The 27,178-nt window shown below is 36.6% G+C and overlaps 1 protein-coding gene across 1 annotated transcript in view; it reads right to left on the bottom strand.

The window, feature by feature from the left end:
- grik4 (glutamate receptor, ionotropic, kainate 4) overlaps window positions 1-27,178 on the bottom strand; it is a 247,302-nt gene that overhangs the window by 51,132 nt on the left and 168,992 nt on the right. Inside the window, exons 8-10 of the mRNA XM_041995316.1 lie at window positions 7,392-7,553; window positions 4,271-4,423; window positions 2,905-3,009 (exon numbers count right to left, since the gene is read on the bottom strand). Of these exons, the coding sequence (XP_041851250.1) occupies window positions 2,905-3,009; window positions 4,271-4,423; window positions 7,392-7,553 (420 nt within the window). The remainder of the gene's footprint in view (window positions 1-2,904; window positions 3,010-4,270; window positions 4,424-7,391; window positions 7,554-27,178) is intronic.

Genomic DNA, 27,178 nt, shown 5'->3' with positions numbered 1-27,178 from the left:
AAGGGAGATGGACAACTTTCTACTTGTTTCACAAGCAGCTTAGGAAAGATACTCGTCACGCTCAGACACAAACCTGATATCTCTTTCATGTGATCATCCAAACGAAAGGCTGAACACTGAAACCTTTCTATCCTACCACACTTTCTGTAGCATAACACAATAAAAGCTGCTTAAAATGCTGCAGATAAGAAAGCAGAAACACAGCTCTCTGCTTTAGTGGGATGGTGACAGTTTGTTGGATTATGGATGAGTTAATAACTACTATATGGTACATAATGCTGAACAGACAGAACATTAGAAATGCATATAATGCCTGTCAGGGTGAGGGGCGGATATTTCCAGGGGAAAATTAGTGCACACTTTGCAACAGCACAATGAAAAATGACAAAACACATATCATTTTACATCAAATGTAAGCCCTTAAAATGGAAAATGAAATATTACCTCTTGTTTTTTATAGAACATTGTTTTTTAAGAGGTGTATCTAACAAGCTAAATATAATCATCTGTTAATTTAATGTAAAAATGATTACATTCAGAATCATCAGTGCTATTTGTTCATGATTGGGGACACATGCTGTGACAGGTAAAAACAGCTGTCATCTTCTTATTAAGAATGAAGAATACGGGATGAAGGAAAAAAAAAAACAATAGAAAAAAAAGAGTGCTGACTGCAATGAGACCAAAGCAAAGGAGACAAACTGGTAAAAAAAAAAAGCTGTTTTTTTTTCTTTTCCTTTCTTTTTTTTTTTTTTTTTTTTTTTTTTAATTCAAATTTTTCAAATAAATCATTTAGTAAAAACAAGATGCTCACCATTTACAATAATTAGGAATACTCAGGAGCACTTTCTGGTTTGCCATTCTAATATGACAGATAGATGACATAGACCATTGTAAATATACTGAATAATTTCAGCTGCCATACTGCTGCAGACATAAGAATTAATTTCTAATATTTCTTGTCTACAGCTCCAGGCCACACCCAGGTTTAATCAGTGCTGGGTCCCTCATGACTATGAACATTTATCTTTCAGCATAAGTAAAAAAAAAAAAAACAAATACAAAAGTTATAACTGTCACTGAGTGTGTATGTTAAAATATGTAATGTCATAAACAATTATAATTACTGTTGCACACTGAGTTCGGAAACTTAGCTGGCAAGAAAAACACCAAATTTATGTACATTTCTAAATTTTATACACTTTTAAGGCCGCTATGCCAACTACTGTCAACTTATTTAAATTCCTATTTATTCCCCCCCCCCCAACAAACTGTGATATCTGTCACAGCCCATCATTGTACAAAATATAAACTTTTATGGCTTTGAGTCATTTGAAAGACTCAGTCTTCATGCATATTGTAAAACCCAGCTATTACCATAAAAGTAAACATGACCAGAGACTGATTCTTCATCTTAATACACCTCTCCATCATTCATCTATTCAAAGCTTATGCTCCTTTTGTGCTGATGTTTACTTTAAAATTCTTTTCTCCCTCCATTCATTACTCACATATAGCAATAGATTTTCACCGCTGGTGACGGCTCAGCTCCACCAGGGCATTTGGAGATGCAGTTGATGGATGGGAGAGTACCTTGGCTAAACAGATTTTCCCTCGTTGGTCTTAGCTTTGAAGCAGTGGGATGTTGTTGTTGTCTCTAACTGGTTCACTAAACTCTTGATTTCTGGTTCTTCATAAGAGGGCCTCAAAAAAACTTACTCTAAGTGTGTCACATTATTTATAACATTAGTTAGATATTGTAATGACAAAACACACTGGGATGTGTAATGGAAAATTTTATACACATAACCCTTATAGTTTGTATTCTACAATATAATAAAAATTCCACTACAGATGCCAATAGTGATTACAAGTTTTGTTTCTATGTAAAAGTCTTCAAACATGGTTTCTACATATCAGACAGCTGTTGATGTGTTAACCATTGAGATGACAAATATGGAATCCCTGCTTTAAAATATTTACCAAACCATTAATAATAGATGCAGCACATTGCACAAATACACAGAGCTCTGCCATCATTAACTGACAAGAGTCAAAGCTGCTCAAAGCCTTTGTCGTGTACATTTCATTACTGACTCTTTCCACTCTTAGTAAGCCTTGCAAATGTACTTTATCTATTAATAAACTGTAATGCATTTGAAGCTAGGTCTCCTAATGTAAAAGTGAGACTACTTTCCGAGGTTGTGATGCAGCCTGGTGATGCATGCAGACTATTTTCACTAACTAGCTTGAAAACCCAGCATCTACTCAGGCAAATCTGGGCTTACTAATCATAATCATCACCTCCCACTAAATCTCTGCTGATCTACTGTATTAGAGTCATTTTGTAAAACAAGTAAAGAATTACAAATTGATGTTTTGTGTTATGAAGAATCACAGTTTTAAAGTTTTAGACATGTCTAACAGCAGCAGACACAATGCTGACTTCAAAGCTAGCTCCTTTTTTTCTTTTTAAAACTAAATATATTTTCTCTAAAAATATGCTTTTTTCACCTTCAAAGAGGCATACCGAATTTTTTATTTTTTTTTTTCCTCTGGCTCCTCCACTCTTCTAATAACAGGATAAAGGAGATTGTTTGTGAGGAAGAGTTCTCACAGCTCTCACAGCTCCCTGCAGCATGATCTATCTCCTGTAACTGTACCCCACTGCTGTAAAGAAGAACTGCAACATTTGCCAGAAGCAGTGCACCACTGGGAACAAAACTGTGACAGGAGTACATGTGGCCAGTAACAGTCATACTACTGCATATCTAAAAAAAAGAAATCATACATTCTTACAGCCAGTCACATTGACTTGAAGCTAATGTAAAGCTTTGTGGTGTTGCCTTATGCAATCTGAAGACAATCTCAACATAAAATGTTTAAGACTGAAAGTTACTTTACCTGCCTTAGGCCATCCTTGCTGTTCTGCATGATCCTCAGGGCGTAGTTAGATCGCTGTCCTTTGCTGTTAAATTCAATGTGGCCTGTTAGACCTTCCAACTCTACCTATCCAACACAGAGACAGCAACACGTAAAAATCCCTCCTCGAAAAAATCCTTCCTGCATTTTCTCCTTCTCAGCAGCACTTGCTCTACGACCTGAGGTTACATTTATCAGCCTCTGGAATCCTATCTGCAAAATTTAGAATAATTTATAAGAAGACAGGAGTGAAATAGCTTCAATTTACAATAAAGAAAGAATGATTAGTCCCTCTTTTTTATTCTATGAGGGAGAAAGACAAGCAGATTGATTTTAGACATGCTAAGATGAAGTACTTAGATCATTTACAGAGATTTCTACTTAACAGAAAAAACACCTTTTATTTGCTGACAGCCTATCTGTATCTATCCTCCTTCATTGTCCTTAAGTAAAAGTGTAGAGACAAGATAACCTGACTGAGATGGTAGGGAGTATAAATTTAAATAAGATGACAACACAGACATTATCTGCTCTGAAATTTCTAAGCTCTATTTTCATTTTCACATTTTTCCAAAATGATTCTTGTTTATCTTTTTCCTCAAACTTTTGTTGTCAGTCAGCAGTCAGGACTTGTTTTTTGCAGACTCATACAGCACGCTCCACACTGTGGCCATGAGTCTTGTTTCTTAACTCTTAATGAAGGAAATCAAGCCCAGTCATAATTTCTTTAAAACAACAGTACTATGGCTTACTTTAAATCTGTATACTATCTGAATCTTTTATAGTCAGATGACCATTAGATTTCATGCAGACTTTCAAGACTTTAACTTCATGTTAAAAACTTGGACAATACCGTACAGCTAATATTCTGTCCTGTAACTACAATTATTGTTTAACATTTTGTGAAACATGTTTCTTTACTGTCTTGATTATAGCTGGATGTGAATGTTGCTTAATTTTAAGTTTGCTTTGGCATTTCATGACATTTTATGTTTTGATTTTTCATGTGTCTCATTTTTCATTTAATGTCACATGATTAAAACTCATCAGACGGCTTTATTGCACTTAGGGCAACATAGTGGGTTGTTTACAGCTCCTTAGGCCTAAGTTATTATAATTTTAATGGTGTGTCTTGTACTGTGTGGAGAAAGTCACATCGGACGGAGACACAGAGGACAAACAAAGATTCTTCAACAATTAACAAAATGATGAAAAACACAGTTTAGGCACATTTACTGTGGGCTGATTTTATTTAAGAAAGAAAATAACTGTATTTCCTAAAATATCTGTTTTCTTTAGTACTGCTGAGTCCTGACATTGTCATTGTGCCCAGTAAAGGCAATCTTACCATCCTCAGATAGTTCATGAGGCTGGTGCCGTGCTCCCAAATCTTAGAGGACTTGCAGGAGAGCTGAGTTGCGCCAACATTCTGGCTACGATTCAGCTCTTGGACTGCTGCCACCACCGCGTATACCGCATCAAAGAGCAGAGCTGATGAGAGCTGCAGAGAGGGGAGAGGAAAGAGGTGAATACATTATGCCAACACACACTGTAACACACAAAGCTGCAAAAACTCCTAGAAAGCACAACATGTCAGCTGTTTGCAGTCTGTAAGGGGTTAACCCATCCCTGGAGTGGCAGGGAGATTATTCCATTAGATCATTAGAAGGTCTCTGATCTGCTGACAGTGTTGAAAACTATCTCTCCCTCCCTCTGTCTGTCCTTCCTGGTATCATCCCCAATGAGGCTGGCACTTCCTGACCTTTCCAATTACTGCCCGTCTCTCCCAGCAAGGGCCAGAAAACATGGGAGAGCTTTACCTCTCATCTTTCCTTTACAAACACCTAGCACTAAATTCGGCTATGTACATTTTATAGTATACATGCTGCCCTGCAATGGAAGCTCGGGGAGAGTCCACGCTTCACTGCTGTATATCTGTTTAATGGAATTACAGATGCAATGATCCAAATGTTGGATGGATACGACACATGGCTGATAGGGATTGTGCTGACTTAAAAGTTTGGTGAGTCAAAACGAACTACATTATGTTCAACAGCTAAGTTGCAGATTGCATCTTCAAAATGGCTGAAATATGTAGTGATGTACAATTTCAGAGCAATACAGTGTACCCAAGCTGTCTCTAAAGACATTACACTCACAGGTCAATAAACCTTTTGTTTAACTTTATATCCTAATGACTTTGTGGATGTACATGATGTTAAATGAATAAGCTACCATTAAAAGTAAAAAGTAAGCCTCAAAATATTACAGCAGCCTTCTGATTATATTCTACTCATATTTACATCTGCACTGTAAAACCAGCATTATTTTATAGGGAATTTTAATTAAATGTATTTACCCCACATTGCCTGCTTTGGTTTCCTACTTTCAGATAATGTGGAACTAATTCATAGAATTAATCATGGATAAATGTTTGTGGGTAGAATTGTTCAAATCACTGACTTTTGCATGATACCTACTGCCTCAGTTGATGCAATAAAAATGTCTGGTAGCATTAAATATTGCTTTAAATAGACTGTCCAGAACCAAACCTAACACCACTGATGCTGAGAACCAGTATGGTTCACATATATTTTGTTGAGACCATTAGAAAATTCTAAATCCAGGCAAAAAGGGTGAAGGTGCCATGTTAGGTCTCCTTATCTAAATCAGTGAACATTAAATTAAGAGTTTTAAAGCTCTTATAGTCCACCTCACACATATAATTTTGACTGATGCTCCGGTTTTACAGGTCCATCCAGTTTCATATCAACAAAGCTCTAAACTCTTAGAAATCATTCTTTTTAAATACTAATCAGAGAATAGATAGCGAGAATTAAGCAGCAACATTCTGAATTATAATAAAGCATTATTGGTTTTCTTGTTAAACATTGTTCTTCGATGATCCTACATCATATCCACCTACATTTTTCTTGTCTCTGGTGAATTAGTGCAACACTTTATCTTTGAATGCATTCTTGTCTCAGTTTAACACATGAACTGTGGTGGTCATCCTTATGCTTTTATTAAAAATATGAGAGTGAATGAGGCAGTATGTTATGTACATGTCTAACTGGGTTAATCAGTTTCATGCTTGGGTGCCGACAGCTTTTATTCTTTTTAGTTATTTGCTAATTAGCCACAAGTCCTAATTATCACAGGCTTACTAAGTATCTGAGAGACCTGCTGGGCAGAGAGCACATTTCATGATCTTAACCTGTTTCACCATCCACCTCGAAGGAAACAGAGACATTTTTTGGGGGTGGGGGGGTGGCTTCAAGCATTCCAGCATATTTAGCAGGGGTGGCCTTGTTTTTTTTTTTTTTTGTTTGTTTGGTGAACTGTTATGTTAAAAAACAAACAAACAAACAAAAAACAAACAAACAAACAAACAAAAAAAAAAAAAAAAAAAAAAACCTACAACATTAGAGTTTTTTTTTAAATATTAGCTTCAAATAGTTTAACTCATATTTTTAAACTTATGTTTGTCCATTATTATAAATATGCACCCTTTTCTAACACAACACACAACCATTTATATAATCATCGGGAAATTTATATTGAATCCTCTCATTAAAAAAAATACAAATGACAAAAGAAAATCAACAAATATTATTTCTATGTTAGCCAGTCAGCATAAAAACACACTGCTGCAGCAGGACATTAGTGGTGGCAATATACACTTTAAGCTAAGTTCACTAAAATGCACACCAGGTTTCTGGTGTGATTTTGATATAATGATGTTAAGAAAAATGAGTGAGGATGATATACCTGTAGAGCCCAGTGTGTTGGCTAAAATATAAAAAGAAAAGCTGTTGGCCCAGCATGAGATTGAAGCTAATCTTAATTGTGCCATACTACAAAATTCCCATTCAAAGATATTAAAACAGCGACTTGGTGATGTTTTGAAGTCAATCATTAAAAAATGCGATGCAAAATACATTAGACATCGAGCATCTGACACAGTTCAGATGAGCAGCGCATCATTTGGAGTGCTGGGAAGGTAAGTAGTTCCTTTGTTGTGCATTTAAAGTAAACTGAACAAGGAATATGTTATTATAAAAGTAATAAGCTGGGTAACAACTGCTAATGAAAGAACAATAACCTACAGCAACACCTGAAATTACAGCAGTTAACTGGATAAATGTGATGCCCGGATATTTTACATAGCTAAACGTTGCAAATATATATATATATATATATATATATATATATATATATATATATATATATATATATATATATATATACACACATATATATAGATAGATAGATAGATAGATAGATAGATAGATAGATAGATAGATGTGTGTGTGTGTGTGTGTGTGTGTGAATTTGCTAAACATAAGAACCATTAAAAAACTATTACAAAGTTTTATGCCTATGGAGATAGTGCCAAACTATTATCCTTACAGTTACAGTCCTTACAGTCTTTACTTTTTGTGAGATTATATATTTGAGTTACTAACTGGGGTGCCAGCGAACGGTGCATGGTCACAGTTTTCTTGCCAGGAACGGTTGAGGCTGAGCACAAAATCCTGGAAAAATGGATGTGTTTTGTTGAAGACGGAAAAACCGACAATGTTCACTCGCTGGTCTGCCACATCATCCAGTCGCAGTAAAGAGAATTCCTGTGGGAAAAAGTAAATGTGAGACAGAAAGACAGAAGGAGATTATTACTGAATGCAGTACTTTTAGAAAGAAGCAGTCATATTCTGCCACAAACCACCATCATCTGTTTAAATTACCCTTAAATGATATATTGAATCAGCGTCAAGGTAAAAAGGGCATGTGTTCATTGAACAACTTCACATCCGATTTAATCTGTAGGACTCAGTTTTCATTAACTTCCATTATTCCGGTTGATTGACATGGGAGAGCGACAGAAACGTATTCGTTCACATCATTTAGCTATGTGTTTCTACACAAAATTATGCATTCTGTTCTGGCCATATGTATTTCCTGACATGCAGGTCACTACTACTAATCATAAATTTCAAAGTTAATGGGCATGAATTTCATAGAAGCACAGAGAAAGAAGCTGGAATAAAGTGGGGGAAGGAGATGGGGGAAAGGCACTGAGACTTATGAATAATTGAGATAAAAATTCATGTCATACTGAAATGTTCCAGGCTGGTAGAAGAGGAAAATATAAGTAATTTGTTATTTGGATCTTTTGCTTTAGGGACAAGCTTTCCTCTGCCAGGGGAACAGCAGAAAGGGGACAGGTGAAAGATGAATGAGGGAAGAAAAATGAGGGTGTAGGGTGTGACAGGGGATGGACGTCTCCTGAAGGTTAATAGAGGTGTCAGAAACCAGTCCCCCCTCAGGGTGGTGGCCTTCACCTGCCTTTGTGCCATCTAGCTTATGACAGCCAGACCAAGCCTGGTCTACCTTTCTGCCTGTCAGCCACCAAGGCCAGGAACTCTGAAGATAAGAGAGGTTGGAGGGAATGATGAGTAGTGGAGAGACTATGATAGGTGCAGGAAGGAAGAGTTGGCAGATGACATTGAGAACAAATGGGAATGGGTAGCATGTGTGTGTTGCAATGGTTAATGTTTAAAAAGCAAATAGACCTTTTCTAGAGATGTTTTGACTTTGTTAGAGCAGCAAAAGCAAAGATGAGGCAGGCATTTTTAATGATGGCTCACTTCCATTCAGCGTCCCAGTAAGCCATGTAAGACAGTAAGACACTTAAGACACTTACCATAACTACATAATACAAGAATTCTTCCATAAGCCTTTAAATTGTGTTTTAATCAAAGTGCAGTCTAAGTTAAATACAAGGAACCAAAACTGGTGTGAAAACAATTATTTTTCCATCATAAAACAACGAACAAAGCTCCTAAACTCTGTAAATTCTTTGAAAGAAGAATCTGCCATGTAGAAATATCCCATTTCATGTGTTGTATCAGCTTTACACAAACGAGCAAACACCATTATTTTCTCTGCACATTGAAACCTTGACAGGCTCCTGGAGATTTCAAAGCTAATAAAGTTGCAGGCATGTAATGAAAAACCAAAAAATGCCCTTTTCATCTTTGAGAGGAAAATGGATGAGAGGGTATTAGGCAAATCAGATAATGGGTGTTCTTACAGAAAGAGTGAATAGGTCAGTGAATTAAATAACTGATAAGAAGGAAGGTGGAAAAAGCTCTCAGACCACAAGATGAGCCGACATGAGTCACTCTGCTGTGAAGACAACGGGGGTAACTGCAATGATACTGAGTGCAGAGAACGACAGGAAGAGGCAGTGAGTACTAGCCATTAGTGGGAGGCCAATCATCCCCCAGTACCAACTTCACAGAGAGAAAATCCTGCAAACGCCAAATGTTTTGTTTTGCTGGCATGCAGCAAAACTATGGGTGAATGTATATCAGTTTAAGTAATCAGAAGGTCCATACAGGATGTATGATAGACCATGAGTATATAGAGAGATATAAAGGAAGTGTAGAGGTCATGTATGCATGCAATATGCAAATGTAATAATGTCCTTGACAGCAGGGCAGACTCTAGTATAGGAATGAAATTTAAGATGTATCGGCAAGAAAACTTCTGTTTAAAAGTCAAGATGCAAGTGTTATGTCTGCAAGAAGAATTAACAGCACTTAACTGTAGGAAAAGATACATGTGGATAGTACCTTTTTCTATATTCAAAAGCATCAAGATACATCTTCTCTGTTTCTGCTGCTGATGCCCTCCTATCAAGGGTTAACCGCTCCTGATTTCATTACCCGTTTATTTCCACAAGACAAGATGCATTTGCTTCTGGTTCTTAATAGATTTGCTTCTGCATACAGTTCAGGCTCTCTGACTTATTAAATCACTCAGACAGTTGCAGAGAAAAGATAGGTTTGACCTCTCCATAAAGAAAAACAGCTAGTTTATGTGTACAACTACATGGCTAAATAATACAAGCAGAAATGTTGATTGCCTGTGGTGTTCGGTGACGCCGTCAAGGCTAGGTCACAGTCCTGCCTGTTCCACCTGCTTTTAAACTCAGTATTATACGATTCAGTTTTACATGACAAAATGTCAAAGGTTTGGATCACTGTTTGTTCTGCTTCAATATAGCTTTTAAGTTGTAGAGCGTAAAACACATGTCAAACGTTTCAAAACAATCTACAGAGTGCAGCCTAATTAATGTGGCTCTTTCATTTCAGGAGCTTCTATCTGCTCTTGAACTTAAGACATTTCTGCTAATGACTGGAATAATTTTCTGATGGTCTTGTTAGAAAAGAGACTGACTTCTCTTTGTAGTTCTCAAGTATAATTTGCTAACATGAACAGCTTGGCTTGCTTGTTTTTCTGATTTTTTCTTTGTTTTCTGTCTTTTTTCTTTAATATGGACAATTACAGACAAATTGAGAAGTAAATACAGTAAAAGTGGATGTAATTGCAGAAGAGAGCTAAGACAGGGATTAAATGTTCCAAGCAAAGCTGGAAGAATACTTAAACCACCTATGTGATCATAGCAGGACAAAACACCCATTGAAAATATTCTCTTTTTTTTAAATTATAAACTAAAATTTAAAACAAATTAGACATTAGCTTTTTTTTTTTTTTTTCTATGTTTAGCAAACCCTTCTGGGAACACATAAGCCTTTTGAGACTGTCCATATAATTACTGACTAAGTATAGTTTAATAGATCATTAGAGTCAGGGTTGTGCAAAGAGCCTATCATTAAGCATGCCCCTCAAGCGAGGCTGTAATGTATGTACACACGTGTGTACACATGCAAGCCTACATGCACTGACCACACATAACAGGAAAATGAAATTTACACAACTGAGCAGCACGTACACACACTCAATGAAGATCAAGGCCACCAAAATATCCTCAGGCTGTGACTGAAGGAAACTAATGCACTGCATCCCTGGACTTTTAGGGCACAGACTCTGACACACAAGCACATTTAAACTGAAAAGGAAATATGCAACAAACTCACACAAGAGCATGTTTCACTTTAGAGGTGTTAACTCTGACTTACATTGATTTCTTGGAGACTTAATCATACCTGCTCATTTCCAAGCATAACCTTCACCCCTACATTAAGCCTTGCCACAATGGGACCATTGAAACAGATTTATGGTCCTCCAACATGAGTAAATTAAGTACACACAAGCACAGGCATACAAACACAGTTGGAAACAAATACAGACTAAAAGCCCAACACATGAGCAACTCTTGCATAGTAAATAGGAGATGTGAAATGGACAGTAATTAGCAGAGGACAGTTGGTTCCCATCAGAGGGGGGAACAAAAAGGCAAGGCTGGAGGGTAGAAGAGAGCAGCAGACGAACCAACTGTCACCACTGATGGGGTGAAAAGGGTGAATGAACAGAATGACGATGAGGAGCAGAGAGACAGCAGAAGAAAGAGAAAGCTAGAAGTTGGATCAGTGTGGAGGGGGGTAAGGTGGGAGATTAGCTGGCACAAATGAGAGCTTAAAAAGCAGTGGGGAGGAGAGACAGAGTGACAGAGCGAGGATGAGGGGGGCTGTGAGGGAAATGACAGCCTGGCCGAGGGCCCGCGACACCGGCTGTCACCTGGAGATCAATCAGCAGTCAGGACTCGAGCCAACCAACCAAAAACTGTTGCTTCACCTCCTCAATGCTTGCCCTTTTCCATCTGAAAACCACACAGTCTGATAGTCTCTGTCTTATCTATTCTTTATTTCCTGCTCCTTTTGTTCTCACAAGTCTCCTTCATTATTTTAGATGGATTTACATATACTTCAGCTTTCAGTGACTTCTTATTATTTTCACTTTTTACATACTAGACCACTCATACGACCTCACGTGAACGCTCAACTTCAGAAATGCCAGAATATACAGGACTTGATGTTTGGAACAATATGGTCGGCTTGAGTAGCGAATAATGAGATCCCAGGAGGACTGATTCAGCTGATAGTAGAATACCCAGCAATGAACCCAACCCCTCCTCCATCCTTCCTGCATGCTTTACCCATCTGCACACATACACGTCATATTGCTTTGCAGTTATAATGCTTGTATAATCAATCACCATCTCGCCGCTTATTTCATGTTGGTCTCACACAAAAATGTGACAACTGCAGTGATCATTAGAAGATGGGCAGCTGTCTGATCTGGATGCATCCTATCACTGAAACACAGACAACTCCACCAAAAATGGAAAAATGTCAATAAAAAATCAGACTCAAGGCGTATGTCCCTTTAAGGCGTATGGGGACAAAGAATTTTAATGAATTGGCTTCTTCTTCAAAACAGAACATTTTGTCTGTATGACAAACTTCTTAAAAGGGTAACTGTTGAAAGCAGCATTAAATCTAATGGACATTACTTGAGTTGAGAGCTACAGGACAGTGTTGGCGTAAGAGAACACAACAATTATGTCAGATTAGTCACAAAAATGATTCTCTGCTGCAGCATCAGTAACTCATAAACTTTTACACAAATTAAACAAGTATAACGGACTGGCACATAAGTATATAAAATATTTAAAAAGTCTCATGTGAAGAAGTGCAGCACTGAGAAGCGGTAATGTCAAATGAGTCACAACAATGAATGTCAACAGCAGATTTAGTGACTCATGTACTTTTACACAAATTTTATTCATATTCATGACTCTAGCAGAAGTAAATCAAATATATTTGGGTTTTTTTTCAAGTTTTATAAGCAAGTATAAAGTTGTGTTTTTTTAAATTTATTTATTTTGGAATACATTTAAAATATTGACAGAGTTGTTATACCAAATGCTTGACAATAATCTAACAAATCTGTTAAATAAGGAGCAAATTTAGGAGTTGTTCTCATGGTAACCAGAATGCAATGGTAAAACATTACATTAGAGATTGTAATAAAACTGTTTAATTTCAAAGGTGCCCTGACCCTAAGCATGGTCTTTGCACCATGTTTGAGTGTAGGGAAGTTATTCTTCAAGAGGAATGATTTGGCCGAACACAGACCTTTCTTTCATTCTGACTATGAATTGTTGTCCTCATGGTCAGCATTTACGTGCACCTTAGTGTACTGTGTGCTTGAGCATCTGTCTGGACACGCTGACACTGGAACTAAAGAAGGGGGTTAGCCTGGTAATGGTCCTCAAACTTCAGATGATTCTCAGAAAAGAGGACATTATAAATTCAAGAATGAAAGCATCAAGCAATTTCTAGAAAAATGTGGGCTTTGACAGCGTGAAATGGAAATTAACCCCATTCAAAATAAATAGGGAGTTAAAAAAAAAAGAGAAAAAACCAAAAAAAAACAACAAAAAAAAAAAAACACAACAACAACAAATACAATGAAAAAAAAAAAAAAAATAGAAAGGAAGTCTTCAAAACTCAGACATATTTAAAAGACCAACATCCCAATGGAATAACAGCTTGTTTACATTCAAGAGAAAACATTTAAATGCTGTGAAGATTAATAAAACATTTAGAAGTTTTGGTTTTTTGAAGAATAATGATTTAAGATTTGTCATCTTTTATCCAAAACAAGATATCACATAAAAATACTTAATTATAACAATACAGTATCTCAGGGGTTCCCAAACTTTTTCATCTCAAGGCCTCCACACAGCATTAGCTTCTGGCTGGGAACCCTTAAATTCAGACCTTCCACAGCTTTTCTGCACTTTATGTTCCCACTGAATTACAAACTTCTCCACAAATTGTTGACAGATAAGAACAGAACAAAAGAAATCAAACCTCTCTTGTGTGTGTGCATGTCCGGGTGTGTGTGTGTGTGTGTGTGTGTGTTTGGGAGTGACAGACAGAGATTACACTAGCAGGACACGAGAGTTTCCAGAGAGACCACTCATTTCAGGCAATAGTTGGCCATCAGCTTTTAGGTTTTGTTGCAGCAGAGTTGCAGCAATTAATAATCAAACAAAATAAATGTTAGATATAAGAATTGGTTATTTAAAGTTTTAAAGTGCGACAAGGCTTAATTAAGGGAAGGTCAGCTGTGAAGTTCTAGTAAAAAATCCTTCTTGGTTTGCCACAATGACTGCCCTCTGCTAGCATTGTCATTTAATCCATGCTTATTGCAAAAATGTAGCTTTGGACAGTTTAAAGGTGACATGTGGCATTTACATTAGTTGCTGCTAGCTTGAAACCTAAAGTCTTTATTTTCTGCTCTGTACCATGTGCCCCAGATACAGACAAAGCTGTCATTGGTGATAATCATCATTGACAATATGAAAGAGAGAGAAAAATCATCTTCACTCCTTATCTAGCGTGGCAGCACTGTGAAAGTACAGACTCCAGAAGCTGATGATGAGTAACATTTCAGTAAATTGCATATTGATTTTCCTAAAGATAAAATACTGATTAATGATGTCTCTTCTGTTTCGTAGGGGGGAGGTTATAGCATGTTGAGAACCTTTAGGCCTGAGGCTGACCCTCACTCTGTAATGAAATTCAATTCTAGTGGCATGCTGATTATTCTCTAATAGCTAAAATGTTCATGTAGTGTTTTGGGCAATACGTCATTATCAATTGCCACGTAAATTCAGTCTGAGCTCTAAAGGCTGCTGCAGCCTCTTAATTACGGTGTTCTCAGGGAGCGTGGGATTGATAGAGGAGGAGGGGAGAAAGAGCATTACCAAATGTCATGCCTATTATAAACCTGGGATGTAATGGCAAAATTGAATAAATGATTTACTGAGTTTTTTTCAGTTTATTGAGTTTATGTCCAGCTTTAGCATCCTGCTACAGCTGGACATGAAAGCTAAATGCAGCTGAACCAGTGTCTCAATGGCTGCAATTGCACAGTTGCTATCTGGATATTTCACAGTGCTGTATGTGTATGGATTGTACCCAAGTCATTCCTCTTGCAAAGAGTGCTAAATTGCCACTTACATTGCTTCTGCTGGCTAGATAGTTTAATTCACTGTGAGACGAGCATGAAATTAATACAGCATATATCTTAGCCTGTTGTTGGGGTTGACACATTATCTTTGTTTCAAATGGTTTAATAGCTCCATACATTTAAACAATTTGGCAGCATTCCTGCGCAGAGGTGGAAACAAATGACCAATTTTTCCTGTTATTCATACAGTAAAATCATTTCTGATCTGTAACAGAAACAACCTATTTGTGAAGCAGAGACCTCATGCCCAGAGTAATTCTTAGAACGGTGGAGGGCAAAACCACCATGAATATTGCAGACACTGGCATATGTTTGGAATCTGAAACAGTCTATCCCTCCCAGTAAGCTTTTCATTCCCAGTAGGACTATCTTTTTTTATTATTTTTTTTTTTTATAAAAGAACAAGATAGCTGAAAGCACAAGAAAAAGCAAATGAAATGTAAACCAGAAAAACCTCCAAAGTCAGTAAATGTCTTGAAATTACTCATGAAAGCTTCTTTTAATTGCAATGTTGGCTGAAAGGAGCTGATTCTTTTTCTGGAAAAATGGGAGGCTGCAGAGTCTGCAGTCATGCAGTGGATGACTGAAACAGAAAAAAAAAATACAAATACAAAGAAGAGGAGCAGGTAATGGAAATCAGATTCCATCTAAACTCTGGTAATTTCAGAGAAGCTTGGAATCTTTTGCATCTATCAACTGAATGATTCTTCTAGAGACCAAGTGAACCCTCAGAATAGACATCCCCTCTGTGTTAGAGGGGCCACAGGATAAAAATGAACAATACTGGATTTAAGTGATGTCTGTAGCAACATCTTGCTTCTGGCTCACATTTACACATATTTGATATTATTCTTTAGTTTCTATTCTCAAAAAATATACTCAGGTTTTTTTTAATGCTTTGAATTCGATGCAAACAGAAAGCAGCTGACAGAATTACATGCCCTCCAATCAAAACAAACTCGGTCCACATTTAATCCATGCCCACTTTATCTAAAGTGATCTGAGCCTTGGTAGCTCAGCTCAGTAGTAGGTGAATCGATGGTGACAGGGACTCACAGCGGCCTTTTTCGCAGTTGTACAAAAAAGGGAGATGTTTGCTTCCTCTTTCTTATTTGGCTTTGCATAAGCATTTTGTTTCCATCTACTTCTTTGTTTCTGCTTAGTAATACATACTTACATCCCATTCCATGATCTTACTGTATGCAGGATATCCTCTGTAGTAATCCTCTGTTCTCTGTCCTCAGTGGATATCAATACAAATGCCCTTTGGTGGTATTTTAAAAAGCTTTTTGATTTGTTTTTGTTTACAGTGAGCCCCCACCACCACCACCGCCACCACCAGCTTCCTCATTATCTCTTTGGAGTGAATGTGAACATTTTCCTATAAATTCTTTGTGCTACTCCCCAATCAGACAGAAATGCAGCCAAATCTGAAACCAGTTTAATTGGATCAACAAACTGATGGGAATGAAAGCTGTTAAACATACAGCACACAGAGGCATTACAAACAACTTGAAAATGAAAACAAAGCCGCCTGGTTTATGATACTGCATTCATAATTTTATAGAAACACATTGAAAAAGCTTTATAAATCTTCTACAGCATTGATTAAGAGAGGCACATTTCCTTTATAGGGGTCACTTTTAGCTGTACCTTCATCAACCTAATGCAGTGCGTCTCCATATCTTTAATGATCTAATTGCCCTCACTTGTCTGCATAGCAGAACTTTATAGAATAAAAAAGATTTCATTTCAGTTCCCCTTCACTAATCCTGCACAGACGTGATCAGCTTAGCTTGATTGCACGTTCAACTTTCTCCTTGTTGGAGCTGAGTGACAATGAGATGGGGATTGTGTTTAAAATAAAACTGGAAACTCTTACTGAAGACCAGTGTTGGGAAAAAAAACTATATTTACTTGATGCTATACTTAGAATATATATGATCTATGTTATTTTACCTGAGTGTTTCCATTTAATTCTGCTTTATACCTATGTTCCTATACATTTCAGAGGAAGGCTATGTATTTTCTACTTCACTACATTAACTGACAGCTGATTAAGATCAAACACAATGGATATCACAGCAAGCTTTTATTACAAAACATATGTCTGAAGATGTGGTTTCATACTTTTTTCAACAAATGGCATGTAGGCTTACACTTCTATAGCTTACAATGGTGATTTATGTCTCTAGTTGTTTCATTTTAATAAATGTTCAAATAATCCAGCATCTCACCAAAAACCAAAGATCAGAGGAAAGGTTTAAAGAACTAAGATTTCTGTGTCAGAGTGTGAGCGTTTCTTTCATTTCCTCTGCTGTTGATTATCTCTTGACCCATCAAAAGATTCATCTATTGCCTGCATATTGAACTGTTCATAACATAGTTCAAACCAGCTCATGCTGCAGCAGCTACAATAATAATGTGCTGATTAATCCCAGATTAATCATCTGATGTCATGCATTTTATCATGGATCATATCATTATATCATTCAGTGACTAAACCAGCCATACCTACTAATGTTTGGTTATGTAAATATGACTTTTCAAGCAGGACTAGCAATGGTAAATGAACTATCTATAACAAATGACACAGTTTTGCAGGTTATTGACTAGGTTCTGCAGTTTGTACTAAGTGTTTTGAGAGACTCACTAACTGCTGTGCAAATGTTAATTCTGATATGACAAATGCACCAAAGCGACTGAGATAAACTATATTTTACTATTTAAAATCAACACTATTAAGGAGAAGAAACACTTTCCAACATCTGTTTGTTTTTGTACTTTTTATGGAGTGAATTAACAAATTTATTTAAAAAGCAATTTCATCGTAAATTATGTGTTGTTTCAAACTGCAAATATTTTAGAGGTTCCAATAGTGTCAAATCACCAAGAGCAAACATCTTCTAACACAGATGAATTTCACATTCAATGGTGTAAAAAGAAAAATACATTGTGCCTTGTGGAGACTTTGTGTTGTTTTGAGCTTATTATTCAGTACTTGACAGGTTTGAGCAAATAAGGGAACATTTTAGGAAAACAGATTATGAAAAAGAAAGGGAAAGAAAGAAGAGAAAAACTGAAAAAGTAAAAGAGGAAGGTACACTAGATAGATAGATAGATAGATAGATAGATAGATAGATAGATAGATAGATAGATAGATAGATAGATAGATAGATAGATAGATAGATAGATAAAACACAGATAAAAAGGAATGAAGTCAAATATTAGGTCATTTCAACCCTCCAACGCAGACCTACAGTCAGCTGACCAAAGCTCTGGGATTGTGAAGAAAATTGCCTGTAATACATCTGTCAACACCGAGTCATCCATACTTGGGGCTCAGAGGAAGGGCTGGTGGTAAAAAGGCTGATACGGACTAATCAATATGTCAGAACTCTCAATGTACCAAGGTGTGAGTCCACCGAGTGCAAATCTACATTCACTTGTTTATACTGTTTACTTTCAATTTCACAAACATCACACATCTGTCTAACTAATATATAGGGATAAAAGTATATTATTATATACTGGAAAGGTTTTTTGGGATGATCAGGCAAGGAGGTCTGACATACATACTGAAAATACCAAGTTGTTGGAAGTCTGTTTTTTCCTGGCTTTGGTTCCCTTCAATATCACAGCTTGAAAAAAAAAACAAAACAAAAAAAACAAAAAAAAAAAAACATGTCTTGATTTGACAAATTCTTTCTGTAAATCATTTAAACATAAACAGAAACATTTGCAATACAATATCCCTCATGAATTTGTTTGCATTTGTTGGGCTTTTCTCTTTGTCTCAGATAACAACAATTAAAACACACAACGTACAGAATCGGCTGTATAAAAAAATATATATTTTTTTTCCTATCTCCTGTTTTTATACACCCAGACATGTAAAATAACAGCTCCAGCGTATTACTGAAGAAAATTTTTCATGCCACAGTGTGTAGAAGCATACAGCGGTGAGGGACAGAAACAAGCAGTGTGTTGTGGTCTGAGAAGACAGCAAAACATATTTAAACCACACAAGGCTCTTACCAACAGGGATACAAGGGCATTATGTTACTTTTATTACAGGGAAGTACAGTTTTGAAGCCTTTTATTTTGTGCCATCTTGGATCATAAAAGCTGATTTTTATCAGAGAAAGATGGATCAGCACTACATCTATTTTACCCTCAACTGAGCCACAACTAAAAGACAACCGGTTTGAGGCGCTGCCAACATTTATTGTTTTTTCTATGTCCATTGTTTAAATACAGTTTACAGTAATTATGTACAAGCCATTTTTCAAGCTCTCATCCCTTCTCTTCTCTTTCAAAACTCTGATTTCATAATCACAAAGTTGCTTGATAAACTCAACCTCCCTTACCTGTTACATCTTGCTGGCTCAGCATTTAGCCATTGTTTATATTATGGTTATGAGAAATGATCACAGAAGCAGCATAATTTCTTGTTTCTGTGTCTGTGGGCTGCCCTGCTGCCATGTGCATATACTGTGCTGCTCCCACTGATTCACAGGGGCACAGAGTGATGAGATGCTGATCATCTGTGTGGCATTTTGAGCTGGAAATTGAAAGATAGTTTCTAAAATATATATATATACACTACCGTTCAAAAGTTTGGGGTCACTTCCCTATTGAATCCCATGGCAAAGTGACCCCAAACTTTTGAAAGTTAGTATATATATATATAGCATGGCCTCATTAAGACCATTTTTCCATTTTTTAGTTGATCATAAGACTTCTTCTTTAAAGAGTACCTTACCATATTATTAAAGGTTGAAGCAAATGATACCTGACCCTACTACACCTGAAAAAAACAGAAGTGACGCATCATAACAGCAAACACTTACATAGCCATCCCATGTTCAATACTTGATTATTTGTTGAGATAAACTGGAACTTTTGAGGTGGCAAACCACAAATGTTTAAATTATACGGTTTGTCTTCAATAACTATATAAATTAATACATTAAATGCACTTATAAACCATGACATGAATTAAACACTAGAGTCTGATACTGAGCATTAAAAAGTGACTGGAAATATTAGTCACTCAGTCTTATGTTCAGAATCTATTTTCTGTGTCTATGTTTTCCATTTATACAAGAAACCACAAATACTAAAGAACTCTGGGTACTATTTCTGGGTACCACAGAAATAAAAAAATAAAATTGTAATTTGGTTAAAATGCACTATATACTGAACATTTAGAGATTCTGACACAGTCTTAAGGACTGTAAAAAACTTGCTGTTTGTTTTTGTTGGATAATGATTTTAAACAGCATAAAATACTGCATGAACTTTCTTTTCCAATCTAATCTAGAGTTAAATGAACCACCTTTTTTAATCCCTTTTTATCGAGTCAGTCTCACTTTCACCCTGAACAAGACACTTTCATCAAAACAATTCACAGAATAGCTGAGGCCTCGATCCCTACAATAATGATTATATTGGATGGTTAATGGTGCAGACAGCCTGCAGAGAATGGATGAGAACGTGTAAGGAGATGGGTGGTGGTTTTAATCAAATATCATCTAAATCAAAGCTTAAATGGCAAAAGAAATGATACAGACTTTAATCAAGAATCCAGTCGTTCATAGCAACATCTCATCTTGAAAACTAATTACACCTCAGAGCTATAGTGGTTACTGTATTTCTTGCCACCTTAGATTGTTTTATTTCCAAGTTTGTATATATTGCTAATGGTAAAACCTGCACATATAAAGTTAAAGAGGACATTTACGCAAATTCTATTCTCATATAAAATCTCAAATCTCTCTGAATAAGTAAACCAATGTGAAAACGGTCACTACACAGCTACGGCCTTTCACTAAGTGATGGGACAAAGTTAGCTGGATCTTCTACAGCAAGTGACTTCACCACAATGTTTACTGAAGGAAACACGATTTAGGAAGTAGCAGCAAGTTCCCACATGGTAAAATGTGGTTTTGTCAAATGATGGTATTTTATTAACATGAACTACGTAAGTGATTTTCAAAGATGGTTTCCCACAAGATGAAATTTATTAAATAATTTTTATGAGCTCATAAGCTCCAAAGCTCTTGAAATTGAAAAAGTAGCACAACCTACCAGATAAATGAAGAGTTCAATATATTATTATGAAACATGGTAGAGTCAAAGTAATTATGGTAAAGCCCGGGTAATTTATTTTTTTTTTTTTAAATTAGTGCTGCAATTAATTTTAAATAATAGGTGACCCTGCTATCGCAATCTGTCAATATGTTCTCTGGAAATTCAACAGAAATCCAAGTATTTTTTTAATTTCCCTGAGGACTCTCCAAAGGGATTATTAAAGTATTTTCTATTCTATTCTATTCTATTCTATTCTATTCTATTCTATTCTGTTCTATTCTATTCTATTCTATGAGTTTATACCTCAGCCAGCTTTATCTATTTTTTAGGTTCATATTTTTGAATTTTGTATTCTCTGCTTCCACTGTTCTTTATTTACATGAGTCACTAATAAAACTTTAAGGCAGGACCTCAAATCATTAACTGACTCCTAAATGAGGATTATTTGAACTCACTAAAGTTTGCTTCAACCTTCCAAATGCTGGGATTATTTGAAAATAACAAAATAATCAAGTAATATCAGAAGAGTTATCGAGTCAAGGTATAGCCACAGAAAAAAGAGGAACAGAGGAACAACCTGTGTTTGTTTATAATGCTCTTTGCAGAATGAATTGACTTATATCTATGCATTACATACGAGTAGCAAGCTGACATTATTTGGTGAAACTTGTTGTGACATAATGATGCCATAGTTGATATTCAGTCTGGATACAGCTCTCTGTTGTCACCATCCACATAGACTGTTACCTTTTCTATTACTCAGCTGACTGATTCTCAAACTCTGTGTCTAAACAGGGAAATATGAACATAAGCCGTGGAGGGGAATTAATTAAACCCCAGTCATTTTCACAGTCACAGTAGTTGCCCTCTAAAGCAGTTTGATTGACAAGACTTTTTTTTTCATTGGGGGTAGTCTTCAGTAGTCTTATGTGTCACAGTACAGGAGATGGAGGGTGAGGCTGAAATTTTCCCTTTTTCAATTCATATTGTGAAATATAAGATAAGAAATTTTGTCAGAGCAACAAACTTGATATGAATGAACACTAACATTCAATACTGCACCATCCAGCATTATTTCTATCAATACCAGACAAACCCACTAAGACAGACAGATAGAGAAAGAGAAGAGGGATGCACATTTAAGCGGTGAAGAAAGAGGCTGCAGAAAAGGTGGAATTACCAAGGTACAAATCGACTACAAGAGAGGCAGAGAAAACGAGTAAATTATGGCTGTGCCTGTCAGGGAGGTGGGCATACATTTCATCTGTTCCTCAGCAGGACGCTCAGTCATAAAACATTTTTTTAATTTGACAGTGTTGGGAGGAATAATTAGAAGCATGGAGCATGTCGAGCCCAAAACCCCAACTGGCCGAGAACAAATGCCAGAGAGCACATCAGTGTCAGAGAAAAAAAGGGATTAATTTGTGAATAACGGCCAAGCTTCAGAAATAAAACCTAACTCTTAAGACCTCTTAAGACTGAACTTAAGATAGAGAGAAAAAAGAAGACAAATATGTCTACATTAATATGTCTGTGAGATTTTGTATTCAAACCTGTTTTCTATCAGCATGCCACAAGACAAAAGCTACAGAGCTTATTTCCAGGAGGCAGACAGGCGGGTAGATAAGCAGGCCAAGATGTTACATACTTGTATGTATAACTGAGGGTCAGGATTTTGGGTGGGTGGGGGTGGGGGTGGGGGGAGGCATGCTTATGAGTTTTTTTATTTGATTTTTATCATTCGCGTGTGTGCGTGTGAGACAGTCAGGCAGATTTTCAGGCACGGATGCATGACAACGATTGAAATGACAAGAGGGATCATGGGTGCGTGGAGGGGAAATGGAACATGAAGAACAAAACAAACAGGCGGACGGGTATGCGAGAGACTGAACTGAGGGCCCCCGCTTTGCGAAGAAGAATAATATGTCAGCCGGCACTGTGTGTCAAAGCGCATTTTTGATAGTTTTGTGTGGATTAGAGTGCATGTCACTGAGAAAGCTCACATCAAAACTCAAAATGACATCATAAAGTGAAAGTGTGCCAGGCAGGGCACTGCCAGGCCCTGTCCCAAGCTCACCTAACCTTCAAATGACATTAGGCATCCCGTCAACATACAATGAGTCACTCTCCAACCTGATGTGATTTATTCAATCCAGCAGAAAGGCTTGGATCACAGGATACAAATCACTTAGATGGAAATCACGAAGCGGAGAGTTGATGTGTGTGCCTCAGTGTGTCCTAATTTTTTGCGTGTACACCCATGTATATATGTGTGTATGAGACTGGTGTGTGTATGATGATGTCAACTGCTTGAACTCCAGAAACAATGTTTTCTTTTCACAAGGAGAAGCAGCAAAAGTCCAGTTGAGTTCTACACGCTCCCAGCTTTTGCACATATCATGTTTTTGTTTAATTCTCTCCACACTTGTGGAGCCAAAGGCCAAGATTTCTATTAGATCTTCCATTTACAGCCGAGGATAATAACAACTGGGATTAAGTGGACTTAACAGATTGGGAGTGGGGGGGGGGGGGGGTAAAATGGTTGAGAGTTTTATCACATAAAATAGGATGCAATGTTTGATACATATAAGTAATGCCTTTGTTCTCTCTTTCCACCTCATCACCTGCGTGTCTAATTCTGATCAGCACCATCAACTAAAGGGAATTTGTGGATTTAGATTAAGCATTTCATTATTCAGGAACAGTGTCTCTGAGTTAATGTAGTGAGGAGCACATAACACATTTCAGAGACAGTTACAACGTACTTCTATTTGAAGTGAAAAGCTGTTAACGAAGAGGCAAGCAAAAAGAAAAATCATCTTCCCCCTAGTGAGCATCCTCTGAAAATCATTGGTCCTTATAATAAGAGCCAGTTAATAGTCATTTATCTTTTCCAAAAACATTCCTAAAAATATAATTGGCTGTGGAGAGAATAGTGAACAAGAATTTAAGGAAACAATAACTAGAATGAAAAACAGCTTTACTTGTTGACATGTCGATGGGAAAAGTGGAGCATCTGCAACGCCACTCCCATCCATTTTTTTTTATACCAGATGGATAACATCCACACACAGGAGAGTAGACCAAACAAAATCTAAATGAGGCCTAAAAAGCAGTCAAATATCTAAGTGGGCATGACAAAAAACCCCATATCGAAGAGTAGCCATGTAAAGATGTTCATGAGAGTCTTGAGATGATGATTCAGGGAAAACAGATTAGGCAGGGGAGCAGTCTGGCAGATCGTTAGTCAGGGATGCCAGGACCGGATACAAATGAAGTGTCAGCAGAGGAGGAAGGCAGAGGGGAAGGTTGGGTAAAGCAGAGGGTCGCAAAAATCAAAATGTAAAGACTTGGATGATGGTGAGTGTAAGACATGGGAAAGATGGAAAATTAGAAATGATGAATGTTTACAAGCTTTAATAGTTTATTAGGCAACATTCAGAGATTCAGCACAAGAGGTGATTTAATTACAAACTACAACAGAGAACACTGCAATCTATCACATTAACTAATGTTCATACATGCGTCATAAATCTTAAATACTTCTCTGTAGGAATCCAAATATCTAATAATTCTTTTTCTCTAGTCTAGATAATTGATAAGTACCGTTATGGCTTACATTCTTCTAGAATCATTTTTAAAATTTCACTATTTTTAATGAAAATATGCATCCATCATGCATTTTTTAATTATGTATGTTATACATGAGACAGCAGGTTTATGCAGAAAGTTTAGTCTTGCAACACATATAAAGGTTTGTGAAGCAGCACATTTTTATACAGTCTGAAGAGTTCCAGTTTATTACAGAATGTAATTTAATTACTGTGCAATACATGGTCATGTCTGCACTGGCTGTATTTATGGGATGCCTCATTCTGACTGTGCAAGAGACATATGAAGACATAGCCAACACCGATCTATAAACTGTTGTTTTGTTATGAACTGAACTATTTATAGAAAGTTGATCGCTTAGTTTAATTCGAGCAGCCTACTTGCTGCAAATGTAACCTCAGTTAATCATGGATTGTTCTTCTGGTAAACATTGTAAATATATTTATCAGAAATCTCTGTCTTTAAAAAGCTCTTGTACAAAGTTTTGTAATGAGTTGCCCTCTGCACCAATAAAGGTGGATCTTAAATTAGCAATAATAACAGATACTTATCTTTAATTTATCAGAAAACCTCTGGGTAACACTCACTTTCATCGTTGTGTAATTATAACCACAGCCAACAACTCTTGACAGGAATTTGGATTAAATGCAGTTTTGATGAGAGTATACATTAATTGTTCTGTCACAGCACAGTGTTAAAGGTAGGAGACTAATCTGAAACTCACAACTGAACTACTTCTCCCACAAAAACCTAATTAAGTGCCATGTTAAGGTCAAACATCCCACCCACACAAACATATTTAAAACTGGAGAAAAACAAGTTTTCTTTTTAACCTTGATATTATTAAAACATCTGCAGGTCTCCTTAACCTCGTAATATTCTGTGTTAGTCTCAGATAAGGGACTTGATAGACAGCAGTATTTAAAAAGTCTAAGAAGAAACAAAAAATATTGTATAATAAAACAGAAATTATGAATGCTTTCTAATGTGGAATAAAAAGTACCAAAAAACATAATCTAGTTATAAATTAAACCGCTTCAGAAACACAAGAACTTATGTAACTCAAGTACAATACTTGAGTGATAAATATTCTAAATAACTAAGACTTGAAAAAGTCAGGGGGAAACTACTAATATTAAGCTGATGTTAGTGTACAGGTGCTCTCTATATCTACAGACACCACATTTAGATAGTGCATTACGCAGTTACTAATGTTGCTCTAAGATGACCTGCCACATCTTCAGAGCAAAGTCAACACAAGCTGCCTTTTTTGAGTGATGCAGCTACATATAATTTGATTTTAATTTAATTCCCCTTGAGGAAATTAATTATTAAGGGATTTCTTTGCCTCCAAGCCTCATTAGAGACAGTTGCTCTTGAGTCAGAGTAACAGAAAGCATGTGATTATAGTCATTTTCATGTGTGTTTACATGTGTTTTCTGAAGTGTGTAAACATGTGCATATTAGACTTAGAATGATGTTTAGTGACCATGATAGGCAAAAATGTAACTTGAATTGAAATAAATATATATGCTGTGTTTATGCTGGGGCATCAGAACCAGAGACTTAAAGAGACAGAACAAGCTGGGGATAAGTCGGAGCAGCTTGTCCAGGGAAGAGTGCTGCACAAGCTGCTGAACATAACGGATGATTCTTCACATCCTCCACACAATGCAGTGAAGAAACAACAGAGTGTGTTTGGTGTGAGGCTCCATCAAGTCTAATGTAAGACAGGAAGATACTGGAGATCATTTCTGCCAACAGTCCCTCCGGATGAAATCACCATCTTCTTCTTCCTAATAATTACCTCTGCAGGGTGGAGGTTATGTTTGTGGTGGTGACGTTTGTACGTCTGTCTGCTAGCAACATAACTTAAAAAGGTTGTGGATGGATTTTGTTTAGATTTTCAGGAAATGTCAGAAATGGAATAAAAGAACAAGTGATAATATTTTGGGGGCTGATCTGGATCACTGTCTGGATCCAGGAATTTTTTCAAGGATTCTCTACTATTGGGAGAAAGGGATCATTTTGGCATTACAGCATCAACCCATCAGTTAATGCCCAGAATCATTGGCCAAAAAATAAATAAATAAAAATAAAAAACCCAAGATGATATGGTAGTTCTAACAGTGTTTGACCAAGAACATGTTGATAATCTGGATCTGGTATCAAAATATAAGGGGAACTGGGTAGGCTGTTGGGCCATTTGGGGCTTTTTCTCAGGTGAGTGACCCTTTCATTTTCTTTTTTTACTGATAATATTTGAATAATAGTTTAAGTTGATTAGGAGAATATTGCTTTGGAAGTTTGCTCTCTTGCTGTTGAAATATTTTCAAATACATTCATTTTTATTGACAGTTTTACCAATTTGCAATAATCTCAGTTTTTCTTTTTTCAGATATTTGTTCTGCCTGCGCAATTTTTTATTTTTATTGGTTACTTCAATGTTAAAATGTCCTGTCCTGTCTTCAGTGCGGGACAGTGGGAAACGTAATCTTGATTCCTTTGTATGTCTTGTACTTTGTATGTCTTGTTTCTTGTGAAGAAATTGACAATAAAACTGACTTTGACTACAGCTTGGCAGAGGTCTGTGCTCTCAGATTGCTCTGTTCTGATTAAGTCTGATTTGTTCTGATTAAAAAAAACCCAAAACAAAACAAAACCCTTCTACAACACTGAAATTTCCCTCTCG

The sequence above is a fragment of the Melanotaenia boesemani genome, chromosome 9, assembly GCF_017639745.1.
Source record: "Melanotaenia boesemani isolate fMelBoe1 chromosome 9, fMelBoe1.pri, whole genome shotgun sequence".
Taxonomy (NCBI): domain Eukaryota; kingdom Metazoa; phylum Chordata; class Actinopteri; order Atheriniformes; family Melanotaeniidae; genus Melanotaenia; species Melanotaenia boesemani.
Note: the sequence above shows the minus strand (reverse complement) of the source record. Positions and strands in the feature narration are given on the sequence as shown.